General features: G+C 41.9%; 1 protein-coding gene across 2 annotated transcripts in view; it reads left to right on the top strand.

Annotated features, from left to right (window-relative positions):
- HACE1 (HECT domain and ankyrin repeat containing E3 ubiquitin protein ligase 1) overlaps positions 1–3675 on the top strand; it is a 61255-nt gene extending 57580 nt beyond the window's left edge. For both annotated transcript variants that reach the window (XM_081324241.1, XM_081324242.1), the window contains exons 23-24: positions 1777–1890; positions 2512–3675. In XM_081324241.1, coding sequence (XP_081180367.1) covers positions 1777–1890; positions 2512–2614 — 217 coding nt within the window. In that variant the 3' untranslated portion in view covers positions 2615–3675. The remainder of the gene's footprint in view (positions 1–1776; positions 1891–2511) is intronic.
- The last annotated feature ends 15763 nt before the right edge of the window (positions 3676–19438 follow it).

Raw genomic sequence — 19438 nt, 5'->3', positions numbered from 1 at the left:
ATTGTACAGACCACTAGATCCCACCAGAAACACAAAAACGTGAAAACAAGGCAGTCGGTAGAGGCTTGCTGACTGAATCTTCTTCCATAGTGCTGGGTTTTTTTACATGATAACAAGGGCTCAAGAAAATAATAATAGGCTTTCCAAGTCTTTAAGAGTATCTCCCAGCAGAAAATAAATTTCCTTTGTGGAATTTTTGCCAAACAGACAGCAGCTAAAAGCAGCGCTCAGTAAACGTTTTAGAAGAGCATCTGAATTTCTGCTTCTGATGGAGCTTGGTTGGTATCTGAGATCTGGGCCAGTCTGGAAGCCAATCCCAAACCAAGTATCACTGTGTGGGGCTTTGACAAATGACAGACAGGCAAAATTCTTTCTTCTTTCAAGGGAAAATGGATGCCAATGCTAGCCCAGATTTAATGCAGTATGGATTAATCCAATGCAGTTTGCTCTTCTTCAGATTAAGGCTTTAACAAGTTGCCTTGTACCCCACTGATAGAGTGGGGAGTTTTTTTATCCCACTATTCTTTACAAAGTAGTGTATATTTGAACTACAATTATAATGAAGCCTTTGCTTTCTTCTGACAAAACTGAAAAGTTAAAGCAGAATGTATGACATAAGAAAAGCTTTTGGAAAATCAATAAGATTGTTAATTATATGCCTTTTTATTCTGTAATTCTTGTGATGTGAAATGAAAAACTGATTACCTGACTTTTGGCAAAGTAGTGTAGACATGTTGACTTGTTTCTAACAATGGCTATACAAGATGGGAAATCCAATTGTTATGGTTCTTTTCTCTCATTCTTCATGCTTCACTAAAAATTGTTTCTGAAATCTAGGAATGTGTCCTGTGAAGAAGGCTGGACTTTTGCAAAAATCTAGTTTCGCTCACAGTCTCCTTTGTGAAATAAAAACTCAATATATCTGAGTTCTTAAGAAATATAAACATGAAATGGTTGCTTTTAAGCCTTTTTAATAGAAGTTTGTATAATACTTAATGAAGGATTTTTCTTCACTGTGTATTTCTGGCCCAATTAAGAGAAAACATTTCCAAATGCTGCATTAGGAAAACCAGTAACTAATATTGTTATTTAGAGTGTTATGTATTGAAATACAGCTCTGCGAAGGACACTATTTCACAAAACAATATTAAAAGGAAGGCAACTTCATTTTTACCCTAAAGCCATTACTTTTGTTCTGTAAGTACTTAAAAGAAGTTGGAACCTTTAGCAGTTGCTCTTTATATTAGAACTGTAGCAGCCTTAACAATTTATTTCTGTCACTCACAAACTTGTATATTATATGGATTTTTAGTTACTATTTCATCCCGCAGCATACTAATGCATTTTCAGTGTCTGTTTGCAGTGGTTAGCGGTGTGTTTCACATACTTCAATAGCTTCATTGCCGAAATGAAAATGTTAGTTGCATAAAAATGTAGATGTATTGCTTAGATGTTTTAGAACCGAAAATGTGATTGCTGTATTGGAAAAATGTGTATTTGACCTAAATGTAATAAAGAGCACAGGGATACTAATACTGTAGAAGTAATAATCTTGCATATCTTTCCCTTCTCCCCTCTGAAAAGCTGATAAAAGTATGTATCACCTCTATTCTGTGGATCTTCCAGTGAAAGCTTTGAGGGGAAACTGGCACAGTGTTGTATTTTTTAATTTCAGTTCAGCTTGTTATCTGTTCTTCTCTAAAAAGTCATTGCAGGGTTCATGTACTAAGGATGCGTGCGGTTTCTCTTAAACTTCTTATCATCAATGTTTTTCAGTTCTAGAGTGCCCCATGGTGGCTTTGCCCATATAATGGGTGGTAGTGGATTGCAAAATTTCACGATTGCTGCTGTGCCATATACGCCAAATCTGCTACCCACATCAAGTACATGGTAGGTTATTGAAATACATTAAGGACAGAATGTTTTCCTTAAATTCTTTTTCTTTGGGGTCCCAGACAAGTACTTGGCTAGGTACCCTCTTGCATAACTTAATAAAACACTCGCTTCTGATAATTTTGATGTAGAATTGATTCTACCTAATTTAAATTATGTCTTCCATTTCGTTGGGAAAAAATGTAGCTCTTGCAGTAGAGTATTAATGGGCAGTAGTACAAAATCACTAGAAGGATCCTTAATTTAAAATTGCTCTATTGCTTTTTCATTTTGTAAAGGATTTTTTTGTTTTCTTTTGGCTAGATAACATTGGAATACTAAAGGGGACTGCAGTGCAGTGCATTTGTTCTTTTATACTTTACTTCAGACGAGTAGGAATTTGAATGCTGATTTGAAAGTGTGGTGCATTTGTTCTTTTATACTTTACTTCAGACGAGTAGGAATTTGAATGCTGATTTGAAAGTGTGGTGCATTTGTTCTTTTATACTTTACTTCAGACGAGTAGGAATTTGAATGCTGATTTGAAAGCGTGGTGTCACATTAATTACCTCATGCAAAACAAATTTCTACTTTCAAATGCCACGTTTTAATGGGGAATTCTTTTTTTTTCTATTTCAGTATCAATATGCTGAAGTTGCCTGAATATCCTAAGAAAGAAATCCTTAAGGACAGACTTCTTGTGGCATTACATTGTGGAACCTATGGATATACAATGGCATAATGAAACGGGGCAACATTTCTGATTGCTGATGTGCAATTCCTCGTGGCAAAAATAATTTAGCTATCTGTCAACAGGAAGGAGACGGTGATAGTTAGGAAGAAGTCTTGGTTTTCAGTTGATAGGTAGCATCGATTTTTTACAAGTTGCAAAAGGTACAGGGCCTCCCCTTCCTCTATGCCGTTAAGCATTTTTACGGATAATTCTGAAATTCAGTTTTTAAATGCTATTTCTCCATTAAACATAGCATATATCCCAGTCCATCTCTCTAATCTCTCTTTTTTATTGGAACACTCTGAAACTGTTCTAGTTGTAACAGATGTGAAATGTGTTTGCCTTTCCACCCTAACTTTGCCATTAGTAGGGGTTGCGGTCAAGTATTATAATACTAGCTGACTGTGTTATATAGCCAGAGAGATGCTATTCTCCTCCATGATTAGTGTGAGATCTGAAAATCACTGTCTTTAACTTCCAAGGGCTTGTTCATTCCTGTAAGATGACATAAATACTAAGCATGTTAGAAATATTGTATACTTTTTGCCCATGTATTTTCTTGCATGCAAAAGAGTGACATATATTTATTTATTTTTTCTTCAGGGGACATTGAACAAAATTAGAGAACAAAATATCAAATGTGATTTATTTTTTTCTGCTAAGTTTAAATACTTGTTTATTTTTATAGTTATTTAATATCTAAACATTTAAAAGGTTTATTGGCAAAAAAATTAAATTTCTGGAAATAAAAAAAAATCTGTATTGTACATTTCTAATGCACAACATAGTCACAACTGAACTATTAGCAATTTCATGACCTTTGAAAACATGTATATTTATTTTAAAGGAATATTTCCCTTTATTGGGTAAGGAGTCATTTCTTGGTGCCTGAACTTTGAAAAAAAATAGTCATTAAAATGAAATATTTTATTTGTAAAATACCATTGGTCAGTTGTGTTTATCAATATTAATGTGTATCCGTGTTTTTTATGCTTGTTCTAATAGTAGACTACAAACATTTGCTTCATTTACTAAGATTGATATGAATGGGTTATAAGGTAGAACAGGTTTGATACATTTTCCCTGTTTTATTTATCTATTCATTCAATTTTACAGTATTTGTAGCTCATCATAAATGAAAAATGGGTGGGTACAACTGTCCACAAAGAAATGCACTAAAACTTATATGCATAATAAAAATCAATAATATAAACAAATACATGAAAGCCCCTGTTCAGTTAATATAATGGCCAGTGCCCATTGGAACATGATTACTTTGAGGTGTTTTGGAATTCTTGTAGGTTAGAAATCTCAGGAGGAGAGCATTTCATAAAATTGGGGCCACAACTGAAAATACCTTCTTATAGGAATAGCAGGAATAGCCAACACTCCAGAAGACAGTCTTAAGATACAGGAGGATCTGGACAGACTTGAACACTGGGCGCTATCTAACAAAATGAAATTCAATGGTGAAAAAAGTAAGGTTCTACATTTAGGCAAGAAAAACGAAGTGTACAGGTATAGTATAGGTGGTACCTTGCTCAATAGTAGTAACTATGAGAGGGATCTTGGAGTCCTAGTAGACAATCACTTAAATACAAGCCAGCAGTGTGCTGCAGCTGCAAAAAAGCCAACACAGTGCTGGGCTGCATTAACAGGGATAGAATCAAGATCACGTGAAGTATTAATACCACTTTACAATGCCTTGGTAAGGCCACACTTAGAATACTACATCCAGTTTTGGTTACCACAACATAAAAAAGATGTTGAGATTCTAGAAAGAGTACAGAGAAGAGCAACAAAGATGATTAGGGGACTGAGGGCTAAAACATATAAGGAACGGTTGCTGGAATTGGGTATGTCTAGTTTAATAAAGAGAAGGATGTGGGGTGACATGATAGCAGTGTTCCAATATCTCAGGGGCTACCACAAAGAAGAGGGAGTCAAGCTATTCTCCAAAGCACCTGAAGGCAGGACAAGAAGCAAAGGATGGAAAATAATCAAGGAGAGAAGCAACCTAGAACTAAGGAGAAACTTCTTGACAGTTAGAACAATTAACCAGTGGAACAACTTGCCTCTAGAAGCAGTGAATGCTCCAACACTGGAAGTTTTTAAGAAGAGACTGGCCAGCCATTTGTCTGAAATGGTATAGGTTTTCCTGCCTGAGTAGGGGGTTGGACTAGATGACCTCCAAGGTCCCTTCCAACTTTTTTGTTATTGATCATCGAACAGTCAGCCAGAATTTCAGACTGGATTTGGCATTTTTGTCTACCTATCGAGTCCTTACCAAGGACCTGGGATAGGCAGATGTGGATGTTTGATGCTATTATAGATATCGTCACAGGATGGAAGCAATTCCTAGTAAGGCCGCCTTTTGCAATTGACTAATGGTGAATTTGTCAATGCCAATGGTGTTCAAGTGGTGCTCCAGTTGTTTTGGGATTGCACTCAAGGCGCCTATTACTATTGGTACTACCCTTGCTTGCCTTTGCCACAGTCTTTCTATTTGTAGGTCTTTGTATTTTGTTATCTTCTCCAGTTCTTTCTCGTCTCCAGGCACTGCCACGTCCACTATCCAGACTTTTTTGTCTTTCTTATCGACAATTGTTAAGTCCGGGGTGTTATGTTGCAGGTGCTTGTCTGTTTGAATTCTGAAGTCCCAGAGCAGTTTGACTTTATCATTTTCTATGACTTTCTCTATTTTATGATCCCACCAGTTCTTGCCTACAGGCAAATGATATTTGTTGCAGATCTTCCAATGCACCATTGTTGCTACTTTGTCATGCCGCTGCTTGTAGTCAGTCTGTGTGATCTTCTTGCAGCAGCTTACCAGGTGGTCCACTGTTTCTTCAGCTTCTTTGCATAGGCAGCACTTACTGTCTGTTGCTGTCTTCTCAATTTTGACTTTGTATGCATTTGTCCTTAAGGCTTGGTCTTGTGCAGCCAGAATTAGTCCCTCGGTCTCTTTCTTCAACTTTCCTGCTCTTAGCCATTGCCAGGTCTTGTTATTATCTGGGTAGCGGAGGCGGCGGCATCGTCGGCAGCGGCGACGACGAGTACCCCGCGGGGCCCTAGCCTGTCATCTCCCCACGGGCCCGAACACCGGCGGGGGCAGTGGCGATGGGGCGCCTCTAACCCGCCCCCGAACCGCGGCAACTGCTGCAGCCATCCGGAGTGGGGCCGGTGCCTCCACCCTCGGCTCCCTATTATGCCTCCCTGGGCAACAGCGGCGCCAGGGATGATCAGGAAAGACCCCGCGGATCAAATGGATCAGCTAGGCGGCGGAAGAGACAGCCGCAGCAACCGCCCTGAGCAGGACCGGAGTCGTTGCCCTGCTTCGACCTCCTGGCCTGCTCCTGAACAACGGCGGCATCTCCCTGGGATCAAGGAGATGCCGCAGACCGGCTATGCGGACCCGATCGACCACCACCGAGGGGCCTTGACAGCGGCGCTAAACTTCTCCAGGCCCCGGTCAACCAACTCACCGAAAACCCCTTGACGGCAGCACCACGAGATGCGACGTGGCGTTCCCGGCCCGCACCCTAGGTGCCGACGGTATCTCCGTGCCGATCAACACCCCTAAAGGCGCCAGGATGCAGCTGACCGTTGGAGATGACGGCGACTAGACCACCGAGGCCATCAACATCTGGCCTCCACCAGCTCCGAACCCCCCTGCCCTCCCTCGCCCCACAGGACATGATGGGCCTGGGTGCAAGCCACGGTGGCAGAGTGGCCTGTCCTACACCTGCAGCCCCATAGAGGTGAGAGCTCTATGGGGTATGCTTCACCCAGAGTGGGTCCTGGACCACCCCCAGAAGCAGAATCACAAGCCCATCGTGAGAGGATGGGGAGTGGCCTGCTTCTGGGGTTCACCCAACCAAGTGGCAGTGGCTGGGTGACGGTCCAGATACCCACCTACCTGACTAGACCCTCCTTCTAATGCTCCACCCAGGGGACGCCTTCACAATGCTCCCCAATGCACCCTATGCGTCTTCAATACTCTTGCATAGATCTACTCACCCTCAGGAGCTCCCCCCTCTCCTGGGTTCGTCCTGCCTTCAATACATCAAACCTCGATGACGGGCCCGACCATTGGGCCTCTGAGAGATGGCCAGGCAGGGTCAGGGGCCTCCATCACAAGACCAACAAGAGGCCCCTGGTTAAGTTTCTTGTTAAGTTTTTTGTCGGGTTAGGGAGGGGGGCGGGAAAAGAGTATGGCTGCTCGGGGAAGGCAGGCCTTCCGGGTACCATTACGCAGGCCAGGCCTACGACCATTCGCGATGGTGAGAAACGAGGACCAGTCGCCGACAATAACCAATGGCGTACTGACGAACATCCTATTCCCAGGACGGTGGGGAACGGCAGAAGGTGCACAAACAGAGGGCCGTATCGTCACCGGGAGTGTCATCTCCGCTCTGTACAAGCGGTGAGACGCTCCGACCCTCTGTACTTCCCCGGAGGACCCGGGAGCGAAGGTGTGCAGCCTCCTATCCTAAGGCTGGTCTACCTGAATGCCAGGTCCGTAGCTAACAAGGCACACCTTGTTCGTGACCTAGTGGAGAGCGAGCACGCGGACCTGGCTTGCATCACGGAAACCTGGCTGGGCCAAGAGGGTGGTGTCCCTCTGGTTGACCTCTGCCCGCCAGGTTTCCAGGTGCTGCACCAGCCTCGGACCCATGGGAGGGGCGGGGGAGTGGCAGTTATCATCAGGGAATCCCTTAGCCCGCGAGAGATCACCGTCCCTCAGATGGTCGGGTGTGAGTCTCTCCTTCTGAGATACGGCCCGGGGGCGCAGTTGGGCCTGCTGCTGGCATACCTACCACCTAATCGTGCAGCGGCAGCCCTGCCCGAGCTACTCGATGCCCTCTCAGGGTTGGTGGTTGAATTCCCAAGACTCATGGTCTTGGGCGACTTTAACCTACCGTCCCTGGGAGGATCGTCCGATCTGGCTCGGGAGTTCATGGCTTCCATGGCGGCCATGGACCTGTCGCAAATAATTTCTGGACCGACTCATGAGAGAGGCCACACCCCAGACTTGGTGTTCTTGTCTGGACGGTGGCGCGATGATATCGGTGGGGGTGCCACGACTGTTATGCCCCTGTCATGGACCGATCATCACCTCGTGCGGCTAGACTTCCCCTTTACCACCCCCCGCCGTGGGTGCGCGGTGCCAACCAGATGGTACCGCCCTAGGCGCCTAATGGACCCTGATAGATTCCAGGCAGCGCTTGGGGACGCACATGCACTCCCTGCTCACAGCTCGGCGGATGCCTTAGTGGAAGCCTGGGAAAAGGCAGCCACGGAGGCTCTGGACCGAGTTGTACCCTTGCGGCCTCTGACCCGGCGCAGATCCCAGCGAGCCCCATGGTTCACCGCGGAGCTCCGGGAGATGAAGCGTCGGAGACGGGGCCTAGAGAGCCGTTGGAGATCCAGTCGATCCGAATCCGACCGATTGCGATTAAGAATCCTCACCAGGTCTTATCTCGCTGCGATAAGGGTGGCAAAATCCAGCTACTTTTCCACCCTCATCGCGTCCGCAGATAATCGCCCGGCTGCCTTGTTCAGGGTGACTCGCTCCCTACTGAACCAAGAGGTGAGGGAGGAACCCTTGCAGGGTCGAGCCGAGGAATTCGGACAATATCTGCTGGATAAAATTGCTCGGATCCGAACCGGCCTGGACTCCAACTGGGCTGAGCTGGAAGAACAAGGCATGGACAGTCTTGTCGACGTCATCTGGGAGGAATTTGATCCTGTGACTCCTAAGGAAGTGGACAGGATTATGAAGAGGTTGAGCTCCTCCACATGCTTACTGGACCCGTGCCCTTCCTGGCTGGCATATGCAGCTCGAGAGGGGACACGAGGCTGGTTCCTGGCGGTCATCTCCGCTTCTTTGAGTGAGGGTCACTTCCCCACCGCCTTGAAGGAGGCGGTGGTGAGACCTCTCCTCAAGAAGCCCACCTTGGACCCATCCTCACTGAATAACTTTCGTCCAGTCTCCAATCTTCGCTTCCTTGCGAAGGTTGTTGAGAGCGTGGTGGCGCACCAACTCCCTCAGATCCTGGATGAAGCGGTTTATCTAGACCCGTACCAATCGGGCTTCAGGCCGGGCTACAGCACGGAGACGGCATTGGTCGCTCTGATAAATGATCTCTGGAGAGCCCGGGACAGGGGCCATTCCTCTGTCCTAGTCTTATTAGACCTCTCGGCGGCTTTCGATACCATCGACCATGGTATCTTGCTGCGACGCCTCAGGGGACTGGGAGTGGGAGGCACGGTTCTGCGCTGGTTCTCCTCCTTTCTCCAGGGTCGCTCGCAGTCGGTGTTGGCAGGGGGACAGAGGTCGACCCCGAGGCCTCTCGCTTGCGGAGTCCCTCAGGGGTCGGTCCTCTCGCCTCTCCTGTTCAACATCTACATGAAACCGCTGGGCGAGATCATTCGCAGCTTTGGAGTAGGGTACCATCAGTATGCTGATGACACCCAGCTTTTCATCTCAACTCCAAACAACATCAGTGATGCCCTCGACATGATGTCCAGCTGCCTGAAAGCGGTCCGGGAATGGATGGGGAGGAACAGGCTTCAACTGAACCCGGACAAGACTGAATGGCTGTACGTACCGGCAAGCCAAGATACTCAGAACATCCCATCCCTTAACATCGGGGACAAGTTACTACCCCCTGTTGATAGGGCCCGCAACCTGGGTGTCCTCCTTGACTCGCAGCTCTCCCTGGAAGATCACATAGGAGCTGTGACCAAGGGGGCCTTCTCCCGGGTTCGACTAGTTCGCCAATTACGGCCTTATCTGGACCTGGATGCCTTACGTACAGTCACCCATGCTCTTGTGACCTCTCGCCTAGACTATTGTAACGCTCTCTACATGGGGCTGCCCTTGAGATCCACTCGGAAGCTTCAACTGGTGCAAAGTGCAGCGGCACGGACACTCTTGGGAGCCTCCCGATACTCCCATATCACACCTCTCCTCCGTGCGCTGCACTGGCTTCCGGTTGCCTTCCGTGTGAAGTTCAAGGTGCTAACAATGACATACAAAGCCCTACATGGCATGGGTCCGGACTACCTACGGGAGCACCTTCTGCCAATGTCAGCACCCCACCGTCCTGTGCGCTCCCACAGAGAGGGCCTCCTCAGGGTGCCACCGCTCAAGGAATGTCGGCTGGTGGCCCCCAGGGGGAGGGCATTCTCAGTGGGTGCGCCAGCCCTCTGGAACAGCTTACCAACCGAAATCCGGATGGCCCCCGACCTCCGCACCTTCCGACGCGAATTAAAAACTTACCTGTTCCACCAGTCCGGCCTGGCCTGATAGCTCTAATTGGGGTCCCAGTTTGTATTTTACTATTGTTTTTTTCACTATTGTTCATTCTGTATGCCCACCTTATTCTGTACACCGCCCCGAGTCCCTCGGGAGAAGGGCGGTTTATAAAAACAAATAAATAAATAAATAAATAAATATTATCTGCTTTCCCAGCTATTTTTTCAATGTACTGGCCATGTAGTGCTTTGTCTTCCCATGCCTCTTGTAGGCCAGTTTGGTTTCTCCAGTAGTCAGTAAGCCTTCCTGATATACTAATTTCAGTGCATCTTCATCATTGTCCTTCAGATATTCTTCCAAAGCCATTTTTTCTTCTTCAACCATCTGATGTACCACCTATTTGCCTTGGTAGATAGAGTCTGTCAATGTCACTGCATGGATGAAGGGCATGATTCATTGTCATTATTTTTCTGGTCTTCCTGTTCATTGCTTTTAGTTCTGCTTGAGTCCAGTCCACTGTTCCAGCTGTGTATCTAATGACTGGAATTGCCCAGGTGTTGATTGCCTTCACGGTATTTCCTCCACTGAGTTTGGACTTTAAGATCTTCTTTGTCTTTTGCAATTGACTAATGGTTTATTATTATTATTATTATTATTATTATTATTATTATTATTATTATTATTATTATTATTATTTATCGCACAGTCAGCCAGATGTTCAGACTGGATTTGGCATTTTTGTCTACCTATCGAGTCCTTACCAAGGACCTGGGATAGATGGATGTGGATGTTTGATGGTATTACAGATATCGTTGCAGGATGGAAGCAGTTCCTAGTAAGGCCGCCTTTTGCAATTGACTAATGGTGAATAATAATAATAATAATAATAATAATAATAATAATAATAATAATAATAATAATAATAATAATAATAATAATAATAATAATAATAATAATAATAATAATAATAATATCTAAATAGCTAAGATTTAGCATTGAAGCCCTGAACAGTATTATGCTAATTGACATTTTACTTAATGACTGCCATGTCATTTGCTCCTCTTAATTTTCATATCTAGATTAATTATGTTGGTCATGGCATGTTGTAAAATGAGCTTCTGTCTTCCACAGCCTCTGTGCAGTTCCCAGATGTATCCATAGAAAATTAAAAAGTGTGAATTATTTAGGTGGATGTAATTCAGCAATTTATTTTGGACATGCCCTTTCATTTTGAAATCAGTGTAGTTAAGTTCCAACTAGAGGGCTAAAATGTGTGGTGGTATACAGTTACAGTATAAAGGAATCTGGGCTATTGTGTGGGGTGTGTTAGGTTAATTAGCTTACTGCTTGAGAGGTCTTTCTTGGTTTTGAAGAGAGGGATGGTTGCTTAAGCGTCATATTTATCCTTTGTGAAATGAATATTTTCTTATGTTTGGCATTTAAAGGCTAAACACTGCTTAGATGGTTGGGCAAGTCACCTTTTGTTTTTTAATGTTCTACCAGTTTCCTGCTAAGATATATATTGTTCAACCATTTTACAAGAGTATCTCTCCCTCCCTCCCTCCCTCCCTCCCTCCCTCCCTCCCTCCCTCCCTCCCTTCCTTCCTCCCTCCCTCCCTCCCTCCCTCTCTCTCTCTCTCTCTCTCTCTCACACACACACACACACACACACACACACACACAGAGAGAGAGATTGAGATTTAGATTTGGTCCAAGGGAAGTCAGGAAATCTTTTGTAATTCAGGGCTACCCATTTGTTTCATTTATTTATTTTGCTTCCAAAGGAAGGAGAGGACATACCCAGTTGATTTAATGACATTCCTCAAGAATGGATGGCCCAAGGGAACAGTTTATCAAAATCTGGAGTACACTGCACCACCTTCAATCAATGTGATGTGATCTGGGGTTCACAAATTGCTCTATTCTAGACTAGGATATCTTACTATATTCTTAATTGTAAATGATTTTACCTTCTCTAACTTATGACATTAATCTGCAGTGATAGAAGCTATCTGTACAGAAAAGGTAATCAAAGTATTTACTGCTTCAGCATAGATAATGAGAATTGTAAATTATGGATGAGAAAAGGATGAACTGTGGATGTCTCTGAAAAGTGCTGAGATTCTGCCAGGTTCCAGTGGAACATTTCTGGATAAGGAGAGGACGAGAGATTGCCCATTTGTGCTCTGGAAGGCTGCTCTTCATGAGAGATAGCAGGATGGGGCTCATCCCACTGGTCTGAGCACCAGGAGACAAAGGAAGCCATCAAGCTCTCAACCATAGGGGAGCCTTTAAGAACACTGGCTCATTCAACTTCATTTTCTAATCACCTTTTGATTTCCAATTATTTTACAGTTAAAAGAGATCTTCCAAACAACAAGGTTGAAAAACGTCTGGTGAATATATATCCAGAAGATTCTCAAATCATCCAGGTCATGGTTGTCCCAAAGGTTCTTTTCTAAAAGGCAATTGGAGTTTCTTGATTTTTTGCTCGCAAAAGTTCTGAACTGAAGAAGCTTCTTGGATGAGAAATGAAACATTTTTAAGGAAAAAAAACAACCAAGAAAGTCCAATTGCCTTTTGGAAGAGCACCTTTGGGACACCTGGTGAGTAAAACATCCCAAAATAGAAGAAAAATTAATTAGCAGTTTAAAGAACTTAACGTAAAACAAGTGGCAAAAGGCTGAATAAGGATTCAATGTAAAAAAATTTTTTAAACTGATTAAGGGACCAATAGTAAAAACATGAATTAAAAAAAATGATGAATTAATTGAATTAACATGTTACATAATTATACATTTCAGTAATTATCTAATTCGTATGGTTGGGGAATATGTACAAATCCCTTTGAATTAGGTTATGTGTATTTCTAGGCATTAGAAATGTGTTAATAGGGCCCCCTCATATAAGCTCTTGGGCTCAAAAGAAACCATGTACTAGTGTGCATATTCTAAGGATAGGATCTGACATCTTGGCTGCATGAAATTAACCTAACAACACCAGGTTTCTTTCTCCAGTTATTGTGATTTAGCTCTCTGGATAATAGATGTTAGTTCTAAAATGTGGGTTCTTTCCACAGGGCCCAGTTGTTGTTTTTGCCACCACCTGCGCAGTGCAGAAAGAGATGTTTCGGACACTCCCATAACAGGGCATAGAAAAATAAACTAAATATATAGTGAGTCTTTCAGATTATGGGTATGAGACCTTTTCTGCTCTACCTATCACAACTGTAAGTATTTGTGACATTCGATGTCAAGAGTTCAGTGGATGTGTTTTCCAGAGAGCACAGCTATTCATCAAGATTATTAGGATTCTCTGGAGATAGCTTTGGTATTCTGATTGCCTTTGACACATCAGTTTGCTTAGATTAAAAGAAAATTGCTACTGTCTACTTGAATTTTAAACACTTCAAGGAAAGGAAATAGACCTCTGAAAGGTTTAGTTTACAGAATATTCTATAAAATGATTTTGAGATACAAGGAAAACATTGAACGGTAATACCCAATAATTAATGCATTTATTTTAAAGAATTGCATTTGATAATTGTTACTTATCCTTGAATAACTTATTTTTCATATACAATTTCTACCATTCTTTTACTGTGAAACTGAATATAGCAATATTTTCTTCTAGGTGTAGAAAGCTTTTTGATCTAGTGGAGCTACTATGAACGATCAACCATCTCGGGAGGGATTTAACCTAAGTAGCAGCTTAGGTTAGTTAGTTATCTCAGATTAACAATTCAGATATTCTTTATTAAACTCGATGAAATAAGCTAAAATTAAGACTGCAAGTTGTCTCATTTAGAAAAGCAAAACAAAGCATTAACTGTATTGCTGCCCAATGATATCATAGATTTCCTATCATTGACGCTTGGCTGAAGAGTATATAAATTTCCTATAATAATAAGCTCCAAACAACCAACATTCCCAGAAGAGTCAAATGGGATATAGAATGCACTGTAGACTTTATTAAACTGCTAGCCTTGAAATATTGTAAATGCAGCTTTCTTCCATGCATTTTTTAGCCCTTGAATGATACCCTTTCAACCAATAATGTAGAACAGTGGACCTTGGAATTCACTTCAGAATCTGTAAGTGTAGGCATACACATATATCATCTATATAAAATAAGACTGATTAAACCATCTTGTGGTTTGGGCTGAATGGGGAATTCCCCATGGCTGATTGGGGAATTCTGGGAGTTGAAATCCACACAGTGTTGCTAAGATTGGGAAACACTGTCCCAGGGGCAAAAGTTTTTTTTGCCTGCCACAGTAGTCCTTGTTTAGCAACTGCCTCATTTAGCTACCTTTCATAGCTACAACACTGAAGAAAAAGTCACTTTGCAACCATTCCTCAAATTTACAACCTTTGCAGGTTATAAAAGCAAAGGAAAGCTGAAGTAAGATCCTAAGCTCAGTCATTGTTTCTCTTAATGATTTTAGTAAACTAATGTGTTTCCAATCCCAATTGTCACTAAGTAAGGACTACTGAGTGTATTTACCTTCAAAATCTGCACCAGGCTGTTCTGAAGGGCTGTAGGTAGTAAGGGAGGAAAGCCTCCCTCTTACTCCATAAGTTTAAAATACTTCTAGCTAGGGAAATTCACTGTAGGGCATGCCAAATTAGGATGCCTTACTTATTTGAGATTTTCTGCTACTGCATGAAAGCTACAGCTTAGGGAAGTAAGCAAGGATAGTAGGAAACAGCAGCAAGGTTGAAAATGCCTATAGCAATGCAACCCAAAAGAAACAATTACAGGTAATCTTTGTTTAGTGACTACAATTGGTATTTCAACTCTGTCACTAAACAAAATGGTCACTAAGTGGGAAATCACATTAACAATGGTTCTTGATTTGTTATAGATAACTTTGTAGATCAGGGGTCTTCAAACTTGGCCCTTTTATGACTTGTGGACTTCAACTCCCAGAATTCCTCAGCCAGTGTGTCTGGCTGAGGAATTCTGGGAGTTGGAACACAAGTCATAAAAAGGTCAAGTTTGAAGACACCTGTTGTAGATGATACTGTAAGGATTACAACAGCTGCTTTGTAGCACAGACAGAAGACTAGCAGAGCACATCCATGAACACTAAGTAGCAGTCAGAAGACATGACATCTCACATCACAGACAGACTTAGCTGTAGTTTTAACTGGGAAACTGAGCATCCTATGCTTGGCATTCAGACAAATCAGCCATGAAGAGACACATAGAAATAAACTATATTCACAGATCATTAAAAAGAAATAACAAGCTAAGAAAAAAAAAAGATGAGATCACATACCCTCCAGCAACCAACACCCAGATAAACATAGTTAAACACCAGGCAAACAAGGAGAAAAAAATAATCTACCAAGGAGAAATCCACACAACTAACAATACTGGCAGGATGAGCTACTAAATATAAATGGGGAGCACACCTCATGCTTGTTAGCACTGATGGTGTAGATCAGGGGTAGGCAACCTTGGCTCTTTTATGACTCATGGACTTCAACTCCCAGAATTCCTGAGTCAGCTATGCTGAGTCAGGAATTCTGGGAGCTGAAGTCCATGAGTCATAAAAGAGCCAAGGTTGCCTACCCCTGATGTAGATTAATGAAACATCTGCAAGCAAACAACCAGGCCAGAAAGCACCAATAACTCTACAATCCAATCCTAAACTATATATATTCTCTTCAGTTGGAATCATAGAATTGGAAGGAACTGTTTAGTTCACTGAATCCAGCAACCCAATTGCTCATTGCAGGCACTGAAATTAAACCATCTCTAACATCTATCTAACCTCCTTTTGAACACATTCAGTAAAGGGGAAATCTACATTTTTCTTCTGGATAATTGGTTCTACTGTTGAGTTGCTCTTACTCTTGGGAAGTTGTTCCTCATATTCAACATAACCTGCTTTTCTGTACTTACATCCATTATTCTCCATCCAGCATTTTGCAGTTATACGGAGCATACATCTTTGTGATGTTCTTTCAGGCATTTAAAGAGCACTATCATAGTGCCTCAGGCATTTTTCCTGAAGGCTAAAATTACCCATCACCTTTCAGTTCCTTTTCATAGGATTTATTTTCTAGTCATTCTTGTTGCCTTTCTCCAAAGCTATTGTTTTTTCCTCTTAAAGAATTCTTATTAACATATGGCACAATTCTAGAAATGGAACCTCATCAACACAGAATCAAGTCAAATAATTAGTTCCTATGATCTGGAAACTATATTGTTGCTGCAGACTAAAATTGATTTTTTTTGCAATCATATCATACTGCTATCTCATATCCAGTTTGCAATCAAATTTTACTTCTAGCCCTTTTGAAAATCTTAGCTGCCAAGCCAGTCATTCCCTATTCTGTGTCAGGGCATTTGATTTATGTTTCCAAGCGAATAACTTTCCATTTGTCTCCATTAAACTTCATTCTGTTGCTTAGGATCTAACCTACAGAGGCCCTTCTGATTTTTATTCTTCCTGCAGAAACAGACTCAATGTGAGATTCTAAAAGTCTGCCAATTGGGAAAGGCAGAGCAAAAACAAAGAGGAAAACAACAGAAGCCCTTCCCAACTATCCTTTCCCTGATGCTCCTATGGTCCATCAGATAACAGGTGCAAAAAAAGGTGATGCATCTGGAGTTGCATCTCTACCCAAACCACATTTCCCTTTCTAAGAGAATTAGTGTGCAATTAGTGTCCTCAGATCTGTATTGTGTAACTAAATGACTTCTGGGCCCACAAAAACATGAGACAAATTTGACTCAAATATGTATGGAACATCACTGATTTTTTAATAACATACAGGTAATGTGAGAGGTGGCAGAGCAGATTCCATGAAAAGAGAGAGTACCTTCATTAGAATTCCCGTTGCTTCTCTGCATTTCAAACATGTAGATCATGTTACTTGCTGTGGTTTGCAATTGTTCAATAGATACATGTGGATCAGCCCATCTAGAAAGAATTCAGTGGGTCATTTAATCTTCTATGCAGTAGGATGCTTGTATGCATTATGACAGGCACTCTGGATGAGGAATTCTGGAAGTTGAAGTCCACAAGTCATAAAAGGGCCAAGTTTGAAGACCCCTGCATTAGGACCTCTTGCAGATAGGGTAATAGCAGGAAAGGATTCAATATGTTCTGAGAAAAATAGATTTCATAGGCAACCACCAAATGTTTGCCCCTCTGTTGCCTAACTGCAGATAAGAAGTCATGGAAATACTTTCTTCTCAACTGCAAAGCTGAATCCCTCAATAGCAAGCCTTATCTATCTAAGTTAAATTTAAACTGTTTTGTTATCATGCTTTTTAGCTCTCTAAGCTTGCAATAGAGTTGAAAAAGTAATATTCAGGACTCTGAGGACTTGCTCAGTACTACTGTAGCCTTTTCAATACTATAGAGGCATAAATGACAAGATTGACACAGAAATGAGATGTGAATAATAGGAATTAATGAAAGGTGGGTTCTCTGTATAAGTAAGATAGGCAGAACATTCTTTGATGTTTATAGTATACAATAGTGAAAATTACACGTGTTGGGTGAATACATAATCACTAATGCCTGCTATTGGAAACAAAAAAACTTCTGAACTATTCTTTTAAACTTTTTATTTTTTTGAGAACACTATCTTTTTTGGTCAATATTAGTTCTTTACCTCACCTGGCATTTTAAGGAATAGTGATAACCAGAATCCCACGCTCAGTATGAAACAGAGCATGCAGCTCCAGTTTCATCTTTATTTCTGATAAGGTTTCCTGAACCCTCTGCTTACGTGAGACAAATTTGATTCACTGCAGTGATGAGCCTTTGTGTACAGTATAGTCCATGATGAGATGCTTTGTTTCACTTTGCAGAGTATTGTTATCATCTTCTGGCCCTTTGTCAAAATGTTTTCCAGATATGGAAAATGCTAGAACAGCCCGGGGAAGGCTATGAACAAGTATGGCAAAACAGAGTGGTTGCTTCTCTTAGGAAAATGAGGGAGGAGACTTTTTAATTAGATCACTTCAAGAAGTGTTTCACGTGATCATTTGTCAAGGATCTTCATAGTTCTATTGAAGCCATTTAGACTCCATACATGCAGGCATCTGGAGGATTTGAATGCTTTTGTCAAAAGGATGACAACAGCCCTGTGCCATCACAATGCTAACTTTGTATTTTTTGTATGTACATGTGACATCCAAATACACAGAGTAGACAAGTGACATTTTTTTATCATGGTCTTCTTAGAAATGCAGAGGTTGTCTAGAGCCTTCTTCATCAGCTCAGAGAGTTGATAGCTGTTCTGATTTTTGTGGGGGTAGAGTTGGGATTTTAGTAGTTTGGTAGAAGGTTACTTTTTGTTTTTGACAGAGCTGGAAATCAAACATTTATCAAGATTGTAAATTAAAAGTTTGTTTGAGCTTTTAAGAAACATCTCCCAAAGTTGCATTTTAGCACATGGCACCAATTGTTGCAGTTGGATGGTATCAATGACACAAATGAGATGTGAATCAGAGAATTTCTGTAGTTTGTTGAGTTGCAGATTTCCTTCTAGGAAGGAACATTATTTTATGAAATAGGAACATATTTTTTTAGCAACTGGATGTTACAAGATGTACTTTAATTTAAAAGGACCAAATCAGTTTGAAATGGATGTCTTTCAAATAGTTGGTCACACCAATAGTCAGAATTGTCTATTTATTCTATTGTAACTAAAAATTCAAAACTATAGAATAGCTATTCACTGAAAGTGGAAGAGTCAATTGCTGCTGGATTGAAAAGCTGGGCAGGGGAAAATGCCTTGATCTGTTCTTTGGTAGAACAAGGCAGTTTTAGAAGCTTGGAGAACTCATTGTCAAGAATGCTATTCCTTCAGATTCAGTGATCAACTGAGGACTAAGAAGGTGGACATAGTCAGATTATCGTTTATCATGACTACTGCCAGCTACTGACTCTAGAAATAAAGAGACTATTGCCTTTTTTGAGAGTCTTGCACAGCTGAAAAAATTCAAACATGAGCGAGTTATTCCTTGACTTTGAGTATTTAGTTGTTGTTCAGTTGCTAAATCATGTAACTTTTCATGACCCCATGAACCATAGCATATCAGGTCCCCCCCCTTCCTCCACTGTCTGCCAGAGTTTGCCCAAATTCATGTTCTTTGCATCAGTGACACTATAAAACAATCTCATCCTCTGCCATCCTCTTCTCCTTTTGTTTTCAATCTTTCTCAACATCAGGGTCTTTTCCAATGATTCCTCTCTTCTCATTTGGGGGCCAAAGTATTTAAGCTTCAGCTTCACTATCTATCTTTTCAAAAACAGTCAATTTCCATTAGGAGTGACTGATTTGATCTCCTTTGAGATTTGAGCTTTGAGGCAATGGGTGATGTTCTCAACCTGAATTGTAAAAAGAAGGTTTATTGAGATTTGTTTGGATTGGAATGACCTGGAATTCATTGTACTCAGAGTCCTCTTCTTGACACTGCTGAGTTTCTATTCCTTGAAACATGAGAGCCACTGTGTTTTGCCACTCAAAAGTGGTGGATTTGGTATCTAGCTGAACATTGATGCATTGAAATTTGATTTTGTGAAAATGTGGCTGGTT

The sequence above is a fragment of the Vipera berus genome (assembly GCF_964194415.1).
Source record: "Vipera berus genome assembly, chromosome: 1".
NCBI lineage: Eukaryota > Metazoa > Chordata > Lepidosauria > Squamata > Viperidae > Vipera > Vipera berus.
The sequence above is the reverse complement of the archived record's forward strand: the minus strand, read 5'-3'. Positions and strand labels throughout refer to the sequence as shown.